General features: G+C 39.7%; 1 protein-coding gene and 1 pseudogene across 3 annotated transcripts in view; one reads left to right on the top strand and one right to left on the bottom strand.

The window, feature by feature from the left end:
* The window catches only part of Zwilch (zwilch kinetochore protein), a 45011-nt gene that overhangs the window by 1340 nt on the left and 19668 nt on the right, over window positions 1–24003 (top strand). For all 3 annotated transcript variants that reach the window (XM_085689220.2, XM_085689221.2, XM_048424408.3), the window contains exons 2-12: window positions 2847–2898; window positions 3756–3851; window positions 6501–6619; window positions 9916–10115; window positions 12445–12515; window positions 13206–13361; window positions 16111–16182; window positions 19217–19310; window positions 20198–20253; window positions 21377–21476; window positions 22302–22381. In XM_085689220.2, the coding sequence (XP_085545346.2) occupies window positions 2847–2898; window positions 3756–3851; window positions 6501–6619; window positions 9916–10115; window positions 12445–12515; window positions 13206–13361; window positions 16111–16182; window positions 19217–19310; window positions 20198–20253; window positions 21377–21476; window positions 22302–22381 (1096 nt within the window). The remainder of the gene's footprint in view (window positions 1–2846; window positions 2899–3755; window positions 3852–6500; window positions 6620–9915; window positions 10116–12444; window positions 12516–13205; window positions 13362–16110; window positions 16183–19216; window positions 19311–20197; window positions 20254–21376; window positions 21477–22301; window positions 22382–24003) is intronic.
* LOC125393457 (small ribosomal subunit protein uS14 pseudogene) lies at window positions 4537–4706 on the bottom strand (annotated as a pseudogene).

Below are 24003 nucleotides of genomic sequence, written 5' to 3'. Positions count from 1 at the left end.
GTTTGGACTAATAACCATCCTGCCTCCATCTCCAGGGTGCTGTCATTATAGGCATGTACCATTATGCACAATTTTTGAGATTCTGGGAACAGAATCCAGGGCTTCACACAAGTTAGGCAAGCATTCTTTTTGTGGTTTTTCGAGACAGGGTTTCTCTATGTAGCTTTGGTACCTATCTTAGAACTAGCTTTTGTAGACCAGGCTGGCCTTGAACTCACAGAGATCTCTCTGCCTCTGCTTCCCAGTACTGGGATTAAAGGCACGTGCCATGACCACCTGGCCTAGGCAAGCACTCTTATACCTGAGTTATGTCCCTAGCCTCTATGGTTATTTTGTGCCTGTTTTATCACCCCCACTGATAAAAATTTATCTAGATCCATTGGCTTACTACTTATTTCCTGGGTGTTTTCTTTCTGATGTGGCATTTAACTCCAGAATTATTCTCAAGAGTTCTAAATCTAAGACTCCAACTTCCTTTTCTCCTTTCCCAACCTCCCCACCACCTCCCTTGTTGTTTTTCTATGCTGAGGATTGCAGGTGGGTTGGGCTTGTGGTGCTGGACAAGTGTTCTACCATTGATACCAGTCTCCTTGTTCTTGCCCTTCTCCATTGTTCTACGTGGGGCCGTTATCATGTTTCTAAAAAACTACAAGTCATTCACAAGTATTTTCCTCCCAGAGTTCTTGGTACCCCATAATTGACAGTTTACTCTTTGGATTCCTGTCACAGCTGGTTTTGTTTGCTATTCGCAGTATCTAGCAAGAATGCTTGAGAAACAGTTGCTGAATGACCAAGTAATATTATTGAATTATATGTAAAGGACAACCATTTTTAGGAGAAATTCACAATCTTGGACCAGAGAGATGGTTCAGAGGTAAAGACACTTGCCACCAAACATCTTAGCATAGGACCCACATAGTGGGAGGAGAAAATATCCCACAAGCTGTCCTCTGACTTTGGCAAGCACCCCCCCTACACACATGCACATGTATAAATAAGTATAATAAGAAACAAAAGAACAGCAGCCAGTGGTCGAACATGCCTTTCATCCCAGTACTTGGAGGCAGAGGCCAGCCTGATCTACAGAGCTAGTTCCAGGACAGTCAAGACTTACACAAAGAAACCCTGTCTCGAAAAATAAACATATAAAAATAAAAAATAACGCCGGGTGGTGGTGGCGCACACCTTTAATCCCAGCACTCAGGAAGCAGAGGCAGGCAGATCTCTGTGAGTTCGAGGCCAGCCTGGACTACAAGAGCTGGTTCCAGGACAGGCTCTAAAGCTACAGAGAAACCCTGTCTCGAAAAACCAAATAAATAAATAATAAAATAAAATGAAATAAAAAATAAAAATCTTGTGCAATATAACGAAAATTAGTCTACCAGGACTGTTTTCGTATTCCTAGATCAGTTAGGTCAAGTATCAGATCAAAAGCTACAAATGATATCCTGAGAGAACTGTCGTGCTTTTCAGTAACTACAGCTTCTTTTCCCTGTCGATCAGGCTGGGTATGCATTTGGTATTTCATTTGAGTCTGCTAATGGTTTATAATTTATGGGCTTTGAGATGACTTAAATATTTTATGAAACAGGGCCGAGCAGTTAGTTCAGACACCACGTATGGTGCCTCACAGCTGCATGCAACTCTAACTGGTGGGCGGGACCAGAGCCTTCTTCCAGGCTCTGCAGTTACATGCATGGACAAACCCACTAAATAATTAAAATAGCAAATCTTTTTATTTTATTTTCAAAGATTTATTTATTTGTGCATATGAGTGCTCTGTTTGCATATATACCTGAATGACAGAATAGGGCATCAGATCCTATTGTAAATGGTTGTGAGCCACCATGTGGTTGCTGGGAATTGAACTCAGGACCTCTGGAAGAGTAGCCAGTGCTCTTAACCTCTAAGCTATCCCTCAAGCCCCCACCCTTTTTTTAAAAAAAAAAAATTGGGATGCCTCAGAGGCTAAGAGCACTTACGAGTCTTCCAGAGGACCAGAGTTTGGTTTCCAGTGTCCATAGCAAGCAGCTCACAGTTACCTGTAACTCCAGTGCCAGGGCAATGCCATCTTGGGCACCTGCACCTATACATGCATTACCCATTCACCTTACATACACACATAATCAAAATTTTTTTCTGTTTTTTTTCCCCCTCTTTGGTTTTTCAAAACAGGGTTTTTCTGTAGCTTTGCAGCTTATCCTGGAATTCCCTCTGTAGACGAGACTGGCCTTGAACTCACAGAGATCCACCTGTTTCTGCCTCCTGAGTTATGTGATTAAAGGTGTACACCACCACTGCCTGGCACTCAAAAATTTCTTGAGATTTACTTATTTCATGTGTATGCTTTGTCTGTATGTAAGTATGTGCACTGGTTCGTGCTTGTTGCCTGCAGAAGGCAGAAAAGGGCAGAAAACTGGAGTTATAGATAAGGTTGTGAGCCATCATTTGGTTGCTTGGATCTGAACCCAGGTCCTCTGCAGGAGCAATAGTGTTTAACTCCTTAGCTATCTCTCTAGCCACCTTACCCATGTCTACACACAACCCCCACCAAAAAAAAAAAAAACCAAAACCAACCAAACAAAAAGCTTTGTTTCTATACAATCTCACTGTATGTCCCTGGCTGGCCTGGAACTCACAGAGATCTGCCTTTGCTGGATTAAAGGCATGCCCCACCTTACCTAACCTTCCTTTACCTTTCCTTAACCTAATTGTTTCCCCTTCTGCAGCTCTCCTTAGAGCTGTGTAAGGACTAAGCTTTTCCACTGATGCATAAATAATGCGCCAGCTAATTTCTGAGTTTAAATAATAAAGCTGATCCTCCAGATCTCTGTTTTGTGTTTCAGGGAACTTAATGAAGAAAAGAAAGGAGTCTGTAAAGACCCATTCTTCTATGAGGTATGAGCAATTTATTTGGTTTTAAACATAATCATCCTAAAATCAAAGTTTTTTTTAAATTTAATTTACATATGCTAAATTTTACCCTTTCAGGAGATAATTCTATGAATTTTGACAAATAGCTTCAAAAGTGCAGCTACTCCCATTATCAAAATGTAGACTATTTCCTGTCTAAAAACTTGCTCATGTCTCTGTATGAGCATTTTCATATGTCTCTAGTACCTGCAGCTGCTAATTTGTTTTCTGTCTCCATAGTTTTGTCGTTTCCAGAACGTCACTAAATAAAATATATGGTTTCTTGGCTTTGGTTCTTTTTTTCTCTTTCTTTCTGTCTGTTTGAGACAGGTTCCCACTGTGTAGCAAAGAGGGCTTTTCAGGTGAGCTTTGAAATGTGGATAGGTGGCAGATAAAAGCTGGATTTTCTTGTGTATGTGCATACACGTGTGCCTCTGGGTACGTGTCAAGGCCAGAGGTCAATGACGGGTGTCCTTCTCAGTTGCTGTCCGCCTTAGTTATTTTGTGACAGGGTCTCTCACTCAATCTAGAACTCCTTACTTGACTATACTGATTGGCCAACAAGCCCCAAAGGTTCTCCTGTCTCTGCCTCCTGAACACTGGAGTTGTGCTCTGCTTTACATGGCTACTAAGGGTTGAGCTGAGGCCCCCATGCTTAAGCAACAAACAGTTTACAAACTGACAGATTCCCCCAATCCATAAACTAGATTTTCTAAAAATGAGAAACAACTTGACAAAATAAGGAAAACTTTTGAAAACGTGTTCCTTTTTTAGTAATTTGCATGCAGCTGGTCTGTAGCACTTAAATCCCACATAAAAACACTACGATCTGTTTTTAACAGGCTGATGTGCAAGTGCAGCTGATCAGCAAAGGCCAGCCAGATCTTCTGAAAACTCTTCTAAATGAGAACAGCTCCGTGTTTCTTGTGGAAAAAGTGGTAAGTGTTGGGCTTTGCGGTTCGTGCTTAGAAGCCACATTTGTTTCTTTGGGAATGCTCTCATGCTACATGTTTTCCCATCAGCATTAATGAAAGTGGACATAATTCTTTTATGAGTAAGCATGGTGCTCTCTACTGGAAATATAATGCCAACCACAGATAAAGACATAATTATACTTTTAGAATAGATTCATTTAGAAAAAGAATAAAACTAGGCACAGTGACAAATGCCTTTAATCCCAGCACTCCGGAAACCAAAGGCAGAAGAATCTCTGAGTGTTCAAGGCCAGCCCAGTCTACATGATTAATTCCAGAACAGCCAGGGCTACATAGTGAGACCTCCCCTTCATCTCAGAAACAAAACAAAACAAAACAAAGAACAAATAAAACTATCAATTAGTCATTCAAGCCCATTGAACACATTAATAAACCCTTTTGTAAGTTACTGCTATATGTATTCCATGGTATGGATATGCCACAGTTTGATGCTTGAAGGGCATTTGGGTTGGTCTTGGTCTTTGGCTTTTATGTATAGTAACTACTGTAAGAGCCAGAGAGATAGCTCAGTTGTGCTTTTTTGTTTATTTATTTATTTTTGAAGGTCTTCACTTTTTTTTATTAGTACAAAGGCTAGCATGATCTGTTTCACTGGGTAGACAGTCTTGAAAAATCCATTCAAGGTCACTTAGTACAACTTAATAAAACTTATGTCCTTCGTATACTGACGGAAACACTGAGACACATGTTCAGCCCATATTTCCGGATCAGACCATGGTGGTTAGAGCACATGTGGCAGGAGCAAGAACCCTGACTGAACTTCCGTGGGTGACTCCAATAGAGCTGCTGGTGATCCATGATGCCTTCAGACGGCAAAAAGTTGATAGCCAGTTAAAAGTACTGGCTGTTCTTGCAGAGGACCTAGGTTCAGATACTAGCATCCACAAGGCAGCTCACAACCTTTCATAACCCTAGTTCCAGGAGATCTGGCTCCCTCTTTAGGCAGTCATGGGCACTGTGCACCCTTGATGCATAGACATACATGCTGGCAAAGCATCCATACATGAACTAAGAACTGCTATAATTACTCCTGTATTGTTTTTTTTGTGTGTGCACATCTAGATCAAATGTTAATCTCCTCGCCCCCATTTAGTAGCTATGTGGTTTTGGCAAGCGATTTAGTTTTTTGTTAATTTCAGTTTTTTTCCATTTATAAAACAAGGATACTAATAGTGTCTAGCTCAGCAAAAAAAAAAAAAAGACGCTTCCGCAGCGCTGTGGGCTTGTGCTTCAGCGACTATTGGCTGAAGCAGCGGAAGGTACTCCCGCAGCATAGCTCATGATTTTTATGGCTAATAATGGGGAAATTAAGGTGGTGCCTAAAATACACTAATACTCAGGAAATGTTATTCTTACTGTCATTATTGTCAAAACCAAAGTTATATAACCACCGTACAGACATAGCTATTAGATCCTGTAACACTAGTGAGATCTGACAGTCCTAAAAACAGTAAGTATAAAAAGTGAGGACTAGCAGCCAGTTGGTGGTGGTACACATCTTTAATCCCAGCACTTGGGAGGCAGAGGTGGGCAGATCTCAGTGAGTTTAAGGCCAGCCTGATCAATAAAGAAAACTCCAGGACAGCCAGAACTGTTGTACAGAGAAACCCTGTCTTGAAACACCCTTCTCACTTCCCCCCCCAAAAAAGTGAAGGCTAGGGTCTGGAGACATAGCTCAGTGTTTAATAGCACTAGCTACTCTTCTGGAGGACCCAGGTTCAATTCCCAGCACCCATGTGTCAGCTCACAACTGTCTGTGGCTCCTGTTTGTATACCCTCACAGAGACATACATGTGGGCAAAACACCAATATACATAAAATACATAAATAAATAATTTTTTTAAAAAGTGAGACCTAAAGCCAGGTGGTTGTGGTGCACGCCTTTAATCCCAGCATTTGGGAGACAGAGGCAGGAGAATCTCAGAATTCAAAGGCCGGCCTGGTCTAGAAATAGAGTTCAGGACAGCCAGATAAAAAAAAAATGAGGACTAAGTCAGGCAGTGGTGTTGTGCACACTTCTAACCCCAACAGGAGTCAGAGGTAAGCGAATCTCTGAGTTCGAGGCCAGCCTGATCTGCAAAGTGAGTTCCAGGACAGCCAGAGCTACAAAGAGAAACCCTGTCTTGAAAAACAAACAGACAAAAATGAGGCCTATGGCTGGGTGTGGTACTATATACCTGTGATCCCAACATGTGGGCCTTGTGTCCAAATAAATAAATAAAAGATAAAAATTGAGGGCTGTGTACTCTAAGCGCATATCCCGCAAGCAGTTTGTTCCAGTTAGGAAATGAATATATCTAATTATCTGGGGGTCTCTCATGGTGTTTTACCTTTAGCTTATCATACTGTCCATGTTAGAGCATTTTTCTAATGTCATCAGGTGCTTCCTTTACAAGTAGCAAGTATCCTTGGGAGCTGGAGAGATGGAACTGGGTTTGGTTTGCAGCATCCACTTGGTAGCTCACAACTGGGTATAACTCCAGTGTCAGTGCTCTTAAATACTGAGCCATCTCTTTAGCATCCTGTGTAGTTATTTCCTAGCACAGAAAAGAATTGATTCTTGGATCTGATTAAATTATAACATTTTTAAAGCTTTTGGAGAAGGAAGAAACAAGTCATGTTGAAGAACCACAGGCTGAAGAAACTGCTATTTCTGATTTCTCTACTAGTGAAAATATTAGGCCACTGGCCTTGCCAGTTGGGAGAGCAAGGTAAGTTCTTTGTTTGTTTTAGAAATAGAAGAGAGGATTTAAACTGAAACATTGTTGGGGCTGAGGAGGTAAATCTGTGTGTAGACTATTTGATTAGCATACATGGAGCCCTAAATTTGAGCCCCAGCACTAGATAAAACCACAAATGGTGACATACACCTTTAATTCTAGCACTTGGGAGACAGAAGGAGGAGGATCAGAAGTTCAAGGTCATCCTTTTTTGCTAAATAAGTTTTCAGCAGACTTGACTACATGAGACCCTTACTCAAAAGGAAAAAAAAAAACTAACTTTTACCATTCTTACAGACTTCGAAAAACTACACTTAGGGGTCGGAGAGAGGGCTTAGTGGTTAAGAGCATTGCCTGCTCTTCCAAAGGTCCTGAGTTCAATTCCCAGCAACCACATGGTGGCTCACAACCATCTGTATTGAGGTCTGGTACCCTCTTCTGGCCTTCAGGCATACACACAGACAGAATATTGTATACATCATAAATAAATAAATAAATAAAATAACAAAACTGCACCTAGCCCTAAGGTATGTGCCTTCCCCTGATATCTGTATGCCTAGCTCTCCAAGGATAGCCCTATTTAGATATCCCATAGGTATCCTGACCATGACCTGTAAGACTGCATTCACCTTCCCCTTTTCCATCCCACTCTGCTAGTCTATTTCTGTTGCTTCCTAATTGTTTGCTTTGAATCTAGCCCAGTTTTTCTTTTTCCCTACTACCAGAGTTATCTTTTTAAAATTGGATGATTTTTTTTTTTTAAAAGCATGGTTGTATTGCTTCAATACTTAAAAATCGTGTATAGGTTCTTCATTGGATTCATGGTTAAATCCATGCTTGGTGCACAGAGGTTTTCCATCAGGGGGTGCTACTGAGCTGGCATTCAAACTATTCAGGAATGTTTTTAGGTGTCAATGACTATAGCCCTGGGTATATACTGGGCACCTGTCGTACACAGCATGAATTATAATGTCCAAGAAATCAGTGTGCTTCCAGAATATGCTTGTTTGCCTTTTAAGTTTCCTTTCTTGCTTTCCTGCTGTGTATATGTTTTGTGACCTCCACCTAAGCCCTTGCCACCTGCAAACCGAAGTCTTTGCCTTCAAGGAATTCTGGAGGATAGAGTCTTAAGAATCCTAACATTATGGAGCAACGAGTGCTGGAACTGATCACTATAATAATATGTCTTTTTGCTAGTTTTTACCCCCCTCACATAGAAGTGTATAACCTCACACCTTTAATCCTAGCACCTGGGAGGCAGAGGCAAAGTGGATTTCTGTGAGTTTGAGGCCAGTCTGGTCTATAGAGTTCCAGGATAGCCAAGGTTACACAGAGAAACAAACCCCGTCTCGAAAAATGGGGTGGGGGGAGGAAAGGAAAGGAAAGATTTATAAACTTTTTATGCTGGTTAGTAAGTTTTTTCCCTGACTTTTTGGGCTATAGTCATAACGTGGCCTTTTTTCTCTGTTCCCTAGGACTTAAACATTATTTTGTTTTCTTCTGCTAATGTGTTTGGGTTATTTGTGAATGTGTGTGTGTTCATGTGGGAAGAAATACCCATAGATATGCAGGCCAGACGACAGCTTCAAGTGCTATTTCTTAAATGTAGTCCAGTGCCTTTTATGACCTAGAATTTGACAAATAGGCTAGGAGGACTGACCTCTTTCCAGGATCCTCCTGTTTTCCCCCTCTCCAGTGCTGGAATTAATAAGTGCACAAATCACCCACACCCAACTTTTGTTTCTATTTATATTATGTGTGTGTGTGTGTGAATACACATGACATATGTATGTATATGCCACATGCATGTGGGTCCCTGTGGAGTTCAAGAGGTAGTCAGATTCCCCTGGGGCTGAAATTAAAGGCAGTTAAGAACTAAGGGACATGACAGCTGGGAATCAAACTCAGATCCTCCGGCAATGCAACAAGTGCTCTTAACCCATAAGCTATCCAGTCCCATGTGTGCATACGTGTGTTTAACATGGGTTCCGGAGATGGAACTCAGGTTCTGTTTGCAAGGCAAGCATGTTTATCAATCTAGCTGTCTCCTGGCCTTATCGTTTCTTGGTTTTCTATTTCTTTATGCCTTTCATACTACTGTCTTAAGATTTTTGTGCTTACTTCTTAAAGTCCAATGCCTTAGAAATTTCCTTTTTGAATATCTAATAGTAAATTGTTTCTATCTCTTGAAAAATAGAAGTTTAAGCTTTATTTTTAGTTGACTTTTAATTTTGAGTGGTATAGAGACTTCTCTATACCTTAATGCACATTTGTCAGTTATTCATGTCTGGTATGTGTACATTATCATTTTTCTCTTCTTTTCTTTTTCTTTCTTAAGATTTATTTATTTTTTATGTATACAATATTCTGTCTGCATGTATGCCTGCATACCAGAAGAGGGCACCAGATCTCATTACAGATGGTTGTGAGCCACCATGTGGTTGCTGGGAATTGAACTCAGGACCTCTGAAAGAACAGTCAGTGCTCTTAACCTCTGAGCCACCTCTCCAGCCCCCCCCCCCGTTTTTTATACAGGATTTCTCTAGCTTTGGGGCCTGTCCTAGAAGTTGCTCTGTAGACCAGGTTGGCCTCAAACTCAAAGAGGTCCGCCTGCTTCTGCCTCCCGAGTACTGGAATTAAGGGCTTGTGCCACCACCACCTCGCTGTCATTTTTCTCATTCAACAAATACAGATTTATATATACAAAGTAGTATATGGTCCATATGTATACCATATAACTGTTGTATACCATGATAATATATACTGTTATCTTGTTGTCAGAATTATGTATTAATATATTTTTATGCCCAATGTACATAACTTTAAAATTATTTTAATTTTAATTATGCAGATATGTGTTGGTAAGAGTAGGGTATGTGCATTTTAGGTCTCTGCAGATGCCAGACGTATTGAATCCCCCTGGTGCTGGATTTACAGGCAAATCTAAGCCACTGAATGTGGGTGCTGGGAGCTGGACTCTGGTCCTTTGCAAGAGCAGTACATGTTTTTAACTTTTGAGCCATCTCTCTAGACTTATAACTACTAGAGTATGTAGTATACTCTATTCTTGCTGAAGTATGTAAATATACATGTATTCATCCATTTTTTCACTTCATTTCTAGATTGTTGACTATGAGACCCTTCACTTATCTTTTTTAAATTAAAAAATAAAAGTAGGGCATGGGGTGGTGCTGAGCATGTGTTCTACCAGTGAGCCACACTTTCAGCTTCAAAGATAGCTTGTGGTTGGTATTTTATAATTGGTTCTCCTATCCATTGTTTTCAAGGCAGCTAATTGGGCTTTATACTATGGCTCACAATCCTAATATGACCCATTTGAAGATTAAGCAGCCAATTACTGCCCTTCCTCCTCTTTGGGTGAGATGTGACAGTTCAGATCCTGAAGGTACCTGTTGGCTAGGAGTTGAGCTCATCACAGCAAAGGACATCATTACAGGAGTTGTCTTATATGTGGTCACTTGTAAAGGTGAGTGTTCAGTCTTGGTATATTTATTTACATAGTTGTTTCGTGTTATTCTTGAGTTTCCATGTCGGAGGGAAGTATAACGTGGAACATTGAGTTTGTGCTTATCAGGTAGGAGGTCAGAACTCCTGAAAGTCTCGACATGTTCTGATGCTTTGTTTAGGTTTAATTTAATTTGTACTTTTTTTACTGTACAATATTAAAAACCAGAGTGTAACTAGAATATAATACTATTTTTGCCTTTTTGTTTTTATTTTTTAATTTTTTTTAATTTTTTTTACTTTTCTTTTTTTAAAATATTCATTTATTCATTTATTTATTATGTATACAATATTCTGTCTGTGTGTATGTCTGCAGGCCAGAAGAGGGCACCAGACCTCATTACAGATGGTTGTGAACCACCATGTGGTTGCCGGGAATTGAACTCAGGACCTTTGGAAGAGCAGGCAATGCTCTTATCCTCTGAGCCATCTCTCCAGCCCCTATTTTTGCCTTTTTGGAAGGGGTAGATTGAGTCAAGGTTGGCCTTGAACTTAATATTTTCTGCTTTAACTTCTGTAATTGTATCTAAATACCACCACACAGACTTTGTTTTTGTTTTTGTTTTGTGTTTTGTGCATGTGTTTTGTTTTTTAATTTGAGTTCTTTGCAGGCTAGTCTTAAACTTGTGGACTCAGTGAGACTCCCGCTTCACCCTCCAATTGATTTTTTGTTTTTGTTTTTCGAGACAGGGTTTCTCTATAGCTTTGGTGCCTGTCCCAGAACTAGCTCTTGTTGACCAGGCTGGCCTCAAACTCACAGAGATTCACCTGCCTCTGCCTCCCGAGTGCTGGGATTAAAGGTGTGCGCCACCACCACCTAGCTCACCCTCCAATTGAGACTACAAGTTCATGCCAGTGTGCCTGGCTATTTAGTTTCCATTTATTTTTGTGTGTGCACATTTGTTGTTTGTTGCTTATATATTATATATTTTATTATGTTATTATATATTTTATATTTATTCTATAAATCTATATTATATATTTTTATTGCTTATACATTGGATATATTGTTGTTTGTTTATTGCTTATAGCACAGTCTGAGTTCAAATTCAGTATCCTTCTGCTCAGCCTCCAAAGTAGCTAAGATTCTAGATGTGAGTTTCCATATTGGACTTTAAATATATTCTTTTTTTAAATTTATTTAACTTTATTTTATATGCATGAAGGTATCAAATCCCTTGAAACTGGAACTACAGACAACTGTGAACTGCCATGTGGGTACTGGGAATTGAAACCAGGTTCTCTGGAAGAACAGCCAGTGCTCTTAACTACTAAACCATCTCACCAGCCCCTATTTCTTATTTTTTGGGGTTATAACTTATTTTTAGTTAATGTGCTTTCATGTTTGGCCTGCATGTCTGTCTGTCTATCTGAAGGTGTCAGATCCCCTGGAACTGGAGTTATAGGCAGTTATAAGCTGCCATGTGGGTGCTGGGAATTGAACCTAGGTCTTCTGGAAGAACAGCCAGTGTTCTTAACTACTTATTTGAGTCTGTCTCTTGAGTGCTAGGATTAAAGACATGTGTCACCATGCCCAGTTAATTCCATTTTCTTTTTTAATAAAAATTTTTTCATGTAATGTATTCTTATAATAGTTTCACCTCCCCCAACTCCTCCTAGAACAACCCCCTCCCCCCGCTGCCACCCACCCACTCAAATCCCCTTTCTTTCTCTATTTAACACTTTGTTTTGGGTTTTGGGTGTTTGTTGCAAGGGAAGGAGCCACTTGTTTGTCCTGGCCGCCTGGCTAGCTGAGCCCCGAAATAACCACACAGAAATTGTATTAATTAAATCACTGCTTGGCCCATTATCTCTAGTCTCTTACTAGCTAACTCTCACATCTTGATTTAACTCATTTCTATTAATCTGTATATCTCCATGTGGCAGTGACTTACCAGGAAAAATTTTACCAGCGTCCCTCTTAGGCAGAGGATCCATGGCTTCTCCCTGACTCTGTTTTTCTTCCTCCCAGCATTCAGTTCTGTCTTCTCCACCTACCTAAGTTCTGCCCTATCAGGCCCAAAGCATTTTCTTTATTCATTAACCAATGAAAGCAACACACAAACAGAAGGACCTCCTACGCCAGTTGTTTGTTTGTTTGTTTTGAGACAAGATCTCACTATGTAACACTGGTTATCTTGGAACTCATTCTATAGACCAAGCTGTCCTCAAACTCAAAGAGATCTGCCTCTTAAGTGCTGGGATTAAAGGTCTGAGTTACCACTGCCCAATATAATTTTATAATTTGGAATTAAATGTTTCCCCTTTTTTTTCCATTTCATGTTTTGTAGCTGACAAAAATTACTCTGAAGATCTGGAAAATCTAAAAAATTCACACAAGAAAAGACATCACTTGTCTGCTGTGAGTATTTGTCTTGTTATCTACTTACACAGAGCTCGATTGATCTGCCTTCCTAGCATAACAGCTTTCTTCTCACTATGACTAGACATTTCTCTAGTGTTGGAGTATTTGTATTTATTTTTATATCAGCCAGGGCACGGTTATTCTTTGGTATCTTCGGGTTAGCTCTAGAATCGTGCTGAAGCACTAAAATCTGTGTGCTTGAGATTCAAGGTTGGTAGACTCCTTGGACAGAATACCCACATAATATATATGTACAATATTTGTTGCTTAAAATAATTGTCTTATAAGCCAGGCGGTGGTGGCACCCGCCTTTAATCCCAGCACTTGAGAGCCAGAGGCAGGTGGATCTCTGTGAGTTCGAGGCCAGCCTGGTCTACAAGAGCTAGTTCAGGGACAGGCACCAAAGCTACAGAGAAACCATGTCTCGAAAAAACAAAACAAAACAAACAAACAAAAAAAAATGATGAAAAAAAAAGTGCTAGTTCCCAGACAGCTAGGGCTGTTACACAGAGAAACCCTGTCTTGAAAAACAAAAACAACAGAAAAGAATTGTCTTATATTTTCATTTGGAATGACAGTTTGATGTATAGTGCTTTTTTTTCTTTTGGGACAGACATCAAGGGGATTTTGATAATGAATTGGTCATATGAAGTTATTGCTAATGATCTTCTTGTGACCTGTCTTCAGGTAACAGCCAGAGGATTTGCTCAGTATGAACTCTTTAAGTCCACTGACTTGGATGATGTTGTCACCCCGTCACAAACTACAGTCACTTTGGATCTTTCCTGGAGTCCTGTGGATGAGATTCTTCAAACCCCTCCCCTGTCTTCCACTGCAACTCTAGTAGGAATGGACCTGTCTTCTCTTTAAGTTTCTTAGGCTCCTGAGTGGTTTACGTGTTTATTGCTAATGCTGTATGACATTGACTGGTTGTTAGGCTGTACACTTAGAAAACCTTGGGGGCTGGAGAGATGGCTCAGAGGTTAAGAGCATTGCCTGCTCTTCCAAAGGTCCTGAGTTCAATTCCCAGCAACCACATGGTGGCTCACAGCCATCTGTAATGGGGTCTGGTGCCCTCTTCTGGCCTGTGGGCACACATGCAGATAAAAACACTGTATACATAATAAATAAATATTTAAAAAAAAAAAAAAAAAAAAAGAAAACCTTGGCTGACTCCCAGGGTCTCAGCAGGCAACTAATGAAGGTTTTGCCCAGTAAGCTGAGCTGTCAATTCCTTATAACCCTGTTACTCTGGAATTTTACTTTCAAGATATGATTAAGGCCTCCCTCAAGGGATGTTGACTTCTCTCTGTTCCTGGGCACAGTGGTACACGCCTTTAATCTTAGCTCTTGGGAAGCAGAGGCAGGAGGATCTCTGTTGAGTTTGAGGCCAGTCTGCCTGGTCTACATAGTAAGTTCCAAGATAGCCAGAGCTACATAGTAAGACGCTGTCTCAAAAAGAAAAGACCTTAATATTGCTAATAAAACTCAAAAATTTATGTATGAATACTTGGTGTGTTATATAACTGAGTTCTCACAGAACGTGCTGAGCATTCAGTTTAAAAAAATGGCGAAATGATGAGAGACTATATATGCTTTTCAAATTAAATTTATTTATTTATTTAAAATATTTATTTATTTATGTACACAGGGTTCAGCCTCCATGTATGCCTGCAGGCCAGAAGAGGGCACCAGATCTCATTACAGATGGTTGTGAGCCACCATGTGGTTGCTGGGAATTGAACTCAGGACCTCTGGAAGAGCAGTCAGTGCTCTTAATCTCTGAGCCATCTCTCCAGCCCTCCTTAAATTTATTTTTGTTATTGGAGATTGACTCAAAGTCTTGTGTAGAACATAATAGGCAAACATTCTCCCACTGACATTTGTCCCAGAAAGCCACCTTTTAGGATTTATTTCAATGATTTTTAGTGATGAGTATGTACATGTGAGTGCAGACACCTACAGATGCCAGAGGTGTTGGATTGCCCTAGTTCTGGTGTTAAAGGGGACTGTGAGCGTCACTACATTGGTGCTGGAAATCTAACTTAGGACCTCTACATGAGCAGTACATGCTCCTAACTGCTCAACCATATCACTAGGACAGAACCCTCATGTCTACACAAGCCCTTTTTTTTCTTTTTTACTTTAAAAAAAAAAAATGAGGCAGACCAGGTGGCACATGCCTTTAATCCCAGATCAAGCAGGTTGTCTGGGAGTTCCAAGCCAAGCAAGGATATATAATGAGACCCAGACTCTTTTTAAGTTTTCTATGGTTGGCTTTAAATTTGCTCCTTAATCCAGACTGGCCTTGAATTTGTGACTTCTTGATTTAGCATCCAGAGTAGCTGGGATTATAGACCTGCAGCACCCGGTTTGGCTTTTGCAGACTTTACAAATCATGTTTTAAGCCAGACGGTGGTGGCGCATGACTTTAATCCCAGCACTTTGGAGGCAGAGGCAGGCAGATCTCTGTGAGCTCGAGGCCAGCCTGGTCTACAAGAGCTAGTTCCAGGACAGGCTCTAAAAGTACAGTGAAACCCTGTCTCGAAAAACAAAAACAAAACATGAGGTGATGGTGGGGCCGCCTTTAATCCCAACACTCAGAGGTAGAGGCAGGTGGACCTCTGAGTTCTAGACCAATTTGGTCTACAGAGCGAATTCCAGGACAACCAAGACTACACACAAAGAAACTCTGTCTTACTGGGATCTGATGGTAGTGCATGCCTTTAATCCCAGCACTTGGGAGGCAGAGGCGAGCAGATCTCTGTGAGTTCAAGACCAGAGTGGTATACATAGCTAATTCTAGGACAGCCAAGGTCACACACACACACACACACACACACACACACACACACACACACACCCTATCTTGAAGGGAAAATGTTTTAAAAATCTAGGGCTGGGGATATAGCTCAGAGGTAAAGTCCTTGCCTACATCCAATCCCTAGACTGTGTATTTTAAAAGAACAGGAAATAATAAACAAAAGTTAAAAAGAAGTATATACAATAACATGTACAACTGTGGATGTCAAGTATGTTTTGTTAAAAAAAAATTATGCCCAGAAGTATGCATAGTATTAACAGTGGTTCTCGTGAAGGGTAGGATTGTGGGTAATTTTATTTGTGTTTTCTTCTCTTGTAGTAGGAATTTACTTACTTGTTTTTTAAGGACTTAGGTTGTAAAGCTGTATCTTTTGACTAGACTTGTGTGTTGGTTTACTTAGGAGTCTAATAGAGTGATTTATTGGAACTTTGTTTTCAATGTGTCATAATGCTAAGTATCAATAAGTTTGGGGCTATTTATTTAAATTTCTTCCACCTGTGCTCTTGGAAATACCCTGAGGAAAGGTTTGTGAGGGAGGCAGTTTTTCCATCTTCATAGTACAGAGGAGGGCAGTGGCCTGATTCAGGTTGTATATCAGAATGGCTAGATCTGTAAGATCTCAGGGTAAGATGTTTTGAGCATGGTGTAAACCTGATTTAACTTACTGGTGCTTTATAAAACGTGTAATTGAAATGCAAGTCACAGTGACTCTTGGACAGAGAAGATGAGGTTGCCAATGAAAACTGATGGTCTTTGATACTTTTTTAGAATATCAGAGTACAATCAGGAGAGCCCAGAGGTTGTTTGAATCATCTCCACAGAGAACTGAAATTTCTCCTTGTGAGTATCCTTCTGGAATTTCTTTCATTGAATTACACATTATCGGGCCTGGTGGTGGTGGTGCACACCTTTAATCCCAGCACTTGGGAGGCAGAGGCAGATGGATCTCTGTGAGTTCAAGGCCAGCCTGGTCTACAGAGGAAGTTCCAGGATAGGTTCCAAAGCTACACAGAAAAACCTGTCTCAAAAACAAAAAAAAAAAAAGCAAAAAAGAATGTTATATTTCATCGTACTCTAGACAACTTGGGTAGTTACTTATGTGGAAGTTGTCCTCAAAATGAAAGAGGGCTCCACTTAGTAGCTTCCTACATTCTTCACCTTTCTACTTGGCTGGCAGAATTATACAAGTCATCATCACAATTGGGTTTTCATTGTTGTTGTTACTTATTTTTTTAAATATTTTTATGTTTATTTAACTATTTTATGTACGTTGTTGTGAATGTGTCAGATCCCCTGCAACTGGATCTTTAGACAGTTGTGAGCTGCCATGTGGGTGCTGGGAATTGAACCCCGGTCCTCTGGAAGAGCTGTTAGTGCTCTTAACCACTGAGCCATATCTCCAGCCCCCTGTTACTTATTTTTTTAGATTTATTTTTATTTTATGTGTATTGGTGTCTCATCTGCATGTATGCCTGTGTGAGGGTGTTGTATCCCCTGGAACTGGAGTTACACATAGTTGTGAACTGCCATGTCAGTGCTGGGGATTGAACCTGGGTCCTCTGGAAGAGCAGCCAGTGCTCTTAACCATTGATCAACCTTTCCAGCCCCCACAATTAGTTTTAAAACATTTTCATCATTCCTAAATGAAACCTTGTATCCATAGTATGGTTTAGTACTCACTCCACAACCTTGCCAGCCTTTGTCAACCACTAATCTACTTAATAAGGTTTTGTTAGTTTTGATTGTCTGATAGCATTTCATCACACAGATACACTGCCTCTTATTCATCCTTTCATCAGCTGATTAACGTTTCAATATTTTTGTACTTTTTGACTATTATGAATAATATTGCTGTGAACATTTATACATTTTTTCTGTAGGAACATGTTTTCTGCATCTCTGGTGAAATTTCTAGGTCATATGGCAACTATGTTTAAGCCATCCTTTCCCCTGACACACCACACACACACATAGAATCACAGAAGTGTAGGGTGTGTGTGTCTAAAGTCTTTTCAAGTTCTATCCTTGTATTTTATAAATGGATACAATTTTTTTTAATTCTTATGCACATATGTCCTATTTTCCTTGTACTCTTTTTTTTGTCCTTTCGAATGCCCCCTCTTTTTTTGCCTTTTAAAATTATATTTTATTTATTTACTGTACCAATCAATTAAAGCCCTTTCACCTCCATCAGACACACCTCAAGATCATGCATTGTTTCTCAATAGAGACACTGTGGGCATTTCACACTGCCCCATTCTTTGTGATTTGGAAAATCCTACAAATAGGAATATGTTAAACATTCCTGACTTCCACCAAGTTAATTTGACATATAAAAAATTATTTTTACAGCTGGGCGGTGGTGGCGCATGCCTTGAATCCCAGCACTCGGTAGGCAGACAGGCGAATCTCTGTGAGTTCGAGGCCAGCCTGGTCTACAAGAGCTAGTTCCAGGACAGGCTCCAAAGGAACACAGAGAAACCCTGTCTCGAAAAACAAACAACAACAACAAAAAAATTATCTTTACCTTTTTCATAGACCCTCTGGGAGTAGGAAATGATCTCTTTTCTGTTGAAAATATTTTTCTTTTCTCTAGGAATAAAGGAATTGTTAACTACTTGATCCTGTCATTTTATGTTACAAAATGAATGAATGATGGATATGATCTCTCACATGAAGTTAAAAAAACAAAACTTGTGCAGTTCCTCAGTCTTTTGATGAATTTGCTCTCTTCCTTCTGTTTTCTACTGTTTGTTCACTCTGGCTGGAGTCATCCCTCCTGATCATCTCCCTTGTCCTTCCCTACTATAGACTCTGCTTAGATTTTGTTGTGTGCAAGCATGTGTAATTATATTGTGTTTGGATAAACTTGCTTTGTTTCACATTTGTAGTTTCATTGTTACTTCACCTATAATATATCTTTATTTACCCAGGATCACATGTCATTACTGTGTGCATAGCATTAGAGTTGAGACTACCAACCTGCTGAATGTGTATCCTGTACTGTTTGTTAGTAACTGTATGAGTTTCATCTAGTTATTGAAATTTTCTTAGCCTCAATCAAATGAGAATAATAGTAGTATCTGCCTCAGAAAGTTTAGTCCGGATTTAAATAACATACAAAATCACTATCCCTAGTGAGTGGTCAGTAGTCAAGAATCATTACCATAGGACTGAAGAGAGGGCTCATCAGTTAAGAGCACTTGTTGCTCTTCCAGAGGACCTGGGTTTGATTCCTAGTTGTTGAAGGAATGGCAGGCTGTGTTCCTGTCCGGATCCCGGCTAGCTTACCTGAAATAATTACATGGAAACTGTATTCTTTTAAACACTGCCTGGCCCATTATCTGTAGCCTCTTATTGGCTAACTCTTACATATTGATCTAACTCATTTCTAATTATCTGTGTAGCACCATGAGGTGGTGGCTTATTAGGAGGATTCTAACCTGCGGCTGTCTCGGAGAGGAGAGTATGGCGACAGCCTCACTGCCTTCTTTCTCCCAACCTTTTATCCTGTCTACTCCATCCACCTAAGGGCTGGCCTATCAAAAAGACCAAGGCAGTTTCTTTATTAACCAATGAAAGTAACACATAGACAGATAACCCTCCTCCATCACCTAGTACCCACGTGGTGCCTCATAACCACCTGTAACTCCATTTCCAATGCCCTCTTTTGAACTCTGAAGGCACTGAGCACTTATGTGATCTGCAGATATACATATAGGGAAAATAAACACTCAATACAAGCAATAAAATAAATATATCTAAAAAATTTTGTTTAAAGAACTGCTACCTTATCGATACTATTAAATACATCCCTATTAATTAAGCTATGATTTCTGCTAACATGTTTTCTGGCTGTTAAATTGTTCTACAGGTTTTGGCTGATGGCTTGAGAACTGGTGTAACCGAATGGCTTGAACCTCTGGAAACAAAATCAGCTGTTGAACTTGTAGAAGAATTTCTGAATGGTGCTTGTTTTCATAATATGTTCTTGTTTGTTCCTTGTTTTTGATTGGGTGCATATGCTAACTATATTTAAATATAATTGTCTTGTGACTTTATATAGCTTTGAGTTAGACTATATTAAAGCTGTGATCAGATCTTGTTGGAGGCACAGCTTTGGTTCTAAAGTATCAAAGATAAATGTTATTAAAATTATAAGATTTAGTTTGAACCACGCCTGGCCGCACAGGCCTATAAGCCTAGCTAATTGAGAGACTGAGGCAGGAGATGTGTTAGCTAGAGATGCAGAGTAAGTTCAATGCCAAGCTAGACAACTTAGTAAGACTTTGTCACAAAATAAATGCAAGAGTAAAAAGAGGGGCTGGAGAGATGGCTCAGTGATTTAGAGCATTGCCTGCTCTTCCAAAGGTCCTGACTTCAATTCCCGGCAACCATATGGTGGCTCACAACCATCTGTAATGAGGTTTGGTGCCCTCTTATGGCCTTCAGACATACACACAGACAGAATATTGTATACATAATAAATAAATAAATATTTAATTAAAAAAATAAAAAGAGGGCTTGGGATGTAGCTCAGTGTAGAGCACTTGCCAACTGTTCTTGAGTCCCTAGATTTGATCAGGCTTCAGGACTGCAAAAAGAGAGACTGTTTATGTGGAAATTCGTGTGGCACAGGTGGGTTTGAGGTTGTAGACGACTGATGCAACCGTTTGGTGTCCTGCACATGCCTGTCGTTGTGCTGCACTCAGCTGTAGGATGACTACCACAGTGGTAGTTTGCTACAGCACCTCTCTACTGCTGCTCACATTTGCTGCTTGAAAACAGGATGGATGGAAATAATATGGGAAACAGAAAAATAAAATCAAGTTAATGAGCTTTTTCTACTTTCTAGACTTAAATAAACTGGATGAATTTTATGATTCTACAAAAAAAGACACACAAAAAGAGGTAAGCAATGACTATCAGTTAGAATCTTAGCCTGTGGGCTGGAAAGATGGCTCAGCGGTTCAGAACACTAGCTGCTCTTCCAAAGGACCCAGGTTCAATTCCCAGCACCCATACAACAGCTCTTACAACTGCTTGTAACTCCAGTTCTGAAGGATCTGACACCCTCACACATTCATGCAGGCAAAACACCAATATGCATAAAATAAAAATAAAAGAATCATTAAAAAATGTTTAAAAAGAAAAGAAAAGAAAGTTGCTTAACCTGCTTTTGAAATTTGGTGTACTGCCACCTTTCATTTTGTAACATCTCCTTCCATCCTGTATTTGTTTTTGTTATTCGACTACAAAGAGTAGAAACAGTTATGTTAACAACACACTGTAGAGAGTATTGCTGTGGTATAGGAACACAACATAAATGCTGTTACTATGCCATAATGTGGCATTATGAAACCAAGATACTTTCCACCTGATGTAAAGAAAATAGAGACAAAGGCAACTCAATATTTTCATGTGGAAATAAAACTGAAAGCTTACTTTTAAGCAGTATAGTTTTGCTGTTGTTTTTGTTTGGTGTTTGATTTTTGTTTTGAGACACAGTTCTGCCATGTAGCTCAGGCTAGCTTTAAACTCATTTTACTTCTGCTTCAGCCTCCTGAGTGCTGGATCTTAGGGCTATGCACTGCCACCAATGGTTAGGCATTACAGATTTAAAACAACTTTAAGACTATTATTTTACTCTATTCAAGTATATCTCCTTATTAGTAAATTGAATTCTGTGAAAATAGCATTTGCATTGTTCTTTGTATGTGTTCATGTCTTCACAACTCTCAGAACAGTGTTTAAAGCTTAAACCATTTCACTTTAAAAGTAAATAAACTGGGGGCTGGAGAGATGGCTCTGAGGTTAAGAGCATTGCCTGCTCTTCCAAAGATCCTGAGTTCAATTCCCAGCAACCACATGGTGGCTCACAACCATCTGTAATGAGGTCTGGTGCCCTCTTCTGGCCTGCAGGCATACACACAGACAGAATATTGTATACATAATAAATAAATAAATAAATAAATAAATATTTAAAAAAAAAGTAAATAAACTGAATGTTCTCTGAAATTTGCTTCTTTTTCAGGCGGTGAACCATGATGCAGCTGCAGTTGACAGGTCTGTGCTTATCACAGTGCGGGAGGACCTCGATTTTGCTGAACAACTTTGGTGCAAAATGAGCAGCAGTGCGTATCCTTCATAACTTAAGTGGGCTTTTGTTTGTTTGTTTAAGGTTCTTTTTATAAAATTTTGTATGTATTGGTGTTTTGCCTACAATATGTTTGTATACCACATGAGATCAACCTGTTTGCACAGGCCAGGAGGCAGCTTCAGATCCTCTGTAACTAGTTATAGATGGTTGTGAACAACCATGTTGGTGCTGGGAATTGAATTCTAGCTCTGTGGAGGCAGTGGCAGGTGAATCTCTGAGTTCAAGGCCAGACTGGATTAATTATATAATGAGTTCCAGAACAGCCAGATATTCACAGGGAAATCATCTCAGGAAAAACAATACCAACAACAAAGGTTTGTGTCATCACCCCAGCTTCTTGTGCCTTTTAAAATATAAAACTTGCTGGGCAGTGGTGGCGCACGCCTTTAATCTTAGCACATGGAAAGCAGAAGCAGGCAGATCTCTGTGAGTTTGAGACCAGCCTGGTCTACAGTTCGAGTTCCAGGACAGGCAGGACTAGGCAGAGAAACCTTGTGTTGAAACCCCCACCAAAAAAAAAATAATAATAATAAATAATGTAAAATGTAAAACTTAACTGTATTTACATGAATCAAAATATACCTGAATAAAATTGCTTTGTTTTGTTTTTTTAAAAATGTTCTTACCAAATGTTATTTGTCAGTCTGAGCTATGTCTTTTTGTTTTTTTTTCCCTTCCAATTTTAAATTCCCCCTTTCAAAAGTGCAGGGTTTTTCCTTGTTTCATGTGTATGTCATTAAAATGACACTTTTGATGAGTAGAGATGTGGAAATGATTTCTGTGTAACTTGGTTTTCAAGGTGTGATTTCATATCAAGACTTGGTGAAGTGTTTCACATTGATTCTGCAGAGTCTGCAGCGTGGTGATATACAGCCTTGGGTAGGTTGAATGGTGTGACCAGAATGTTTTTCTCAGTGTCATATACAAACCAAATCGAACCAAACAAAAAGAACATGTTTGATAAAACACTGGATCAAACAGTCAAAGTTGAATTCCAAGTGTGCTACTTTCTAACTGTGTGAACTTGGGCTTCTTTATTTCTCTGTACCTCACTGCCCTCGATTGCAGTGTTAGGACTGGAATCTACCTGCATCATAATGTTGTGTAGTGGTGAACTGATCTAATGCATACACAATACCTAGTACCTGGTGCATATAAGCTGCTGATGTTGATAACCGTTCTGGGAATTAATGCTTTCTTAGGCCAATGATGAAACTTACAAACTAGGATGCTCTTTTTCAAAGCAGTTTTGATGATGACTTGAGATTCTTGAAATGAAATATGATCTTTGAACGAATAACACTTGTGTTAAGATCTACCCTGCACTCATGCACAAAAATATATACCAAGACTGGGTGTGGTAGCACATGCCTGTAATCCCAGCATTTGGGAAGCAGAGGCAGGATGATCACATGTGGAGGTCAACATGAGACTTTGTCTTAAAAACCAAAAAGAGGGGCTGGAGAGATGGCTCAGAGGGTAAGACTACTGGCTATTCTTCCAGAGGTCCCGAGTTCAATTCCCAGCCACCACACGGTGGCTCACAACCTCCTTGCCAGCAGTACATTGTATGCTTAATAAATAAATCTTTAAAAAAAAAGAAAAAAGAAAAAGTAAAGGGTAAAAAAAGTAGACTTTTGTCCATCAGAGTATTTATATAATAATGTTTATAAGAAGCCAAAAATAGAAAGTGATGTACATTTCTCTTGTTGATGAGATGACTAAATAGCAATAATATAACCATATAATGGTGTGTTTAATAGCTTTTAATAGCTTTTTTAATGATTTATTCATTTATTTTATGTGTGAGTGCTCTATCTGCATGTACACCTTTAGTCCAGAAGAGGACATCAGACCCCATTAGAGATAGTTATGAGCCACCATGTGGTTGCTGTGAATTGAATGCAGAACCTCTGTAAGAACAGTCAGTGCTCTTAACCACTAAGCTGTCTCTGCACCCCTGTAACAGCTTTTAAAACAGGATTGACAACAAATGATGCAGAATACATATAACTGTATAAAGTGTAAATTTTGAAAAAAAACAAATAATCTGGGACCAGAGGGACTAAATTGTCAGTAACAGCCGCCTGTGGGAGAAGACTTACAAACAGCTGTGCTCTCTGCGCTTGAACTTCTGCCAGTGTCCGAATTTTCCAGAGTGAGGTTTTGTAACTTTTACACTCAACAAAAAGCAAAGTAAAAGATTTAGCTTATTAGGAACCATTTTAAACACTGTGGCTACCAGCTCGTCATGCTGAAAGTTAGTTTGTAGCTGTGTGAAGCCCTAAGTTTGATCCCCAGCAGCAGGCACAATGATCAGCTTTGTGTGTTGTAAAGACAGACACACAGACCAAGCACGCGAGTTTGCCTGGGCAGGCAGTAGCAGTTGTAGGTGCTTACACTTCACCTGTTGAAGTGAGTTTCTGGATTTGTGGGTGTTGGTAAGCATGAGTCTGCTACACACTGAGTGCAAACCAAGGGAAGCTAGTTTTTAAAAAGAG

Source organism: Myodes glareolus, chromosome 4 (genome assembly GCF_982192425.1).
Source record: "Myodes glareolus chromosome 4, mMyoGla1.1, whole genome shotgun sequence".
NCBI lineage: Eukaryota > Metazoa > Chordata > Mammalia > Rodentia > Cricetidae > Myodes > Myodes glareolus.
This window is presented reverse-complemented; position numbering and strand designations above follow the sequence as displayed.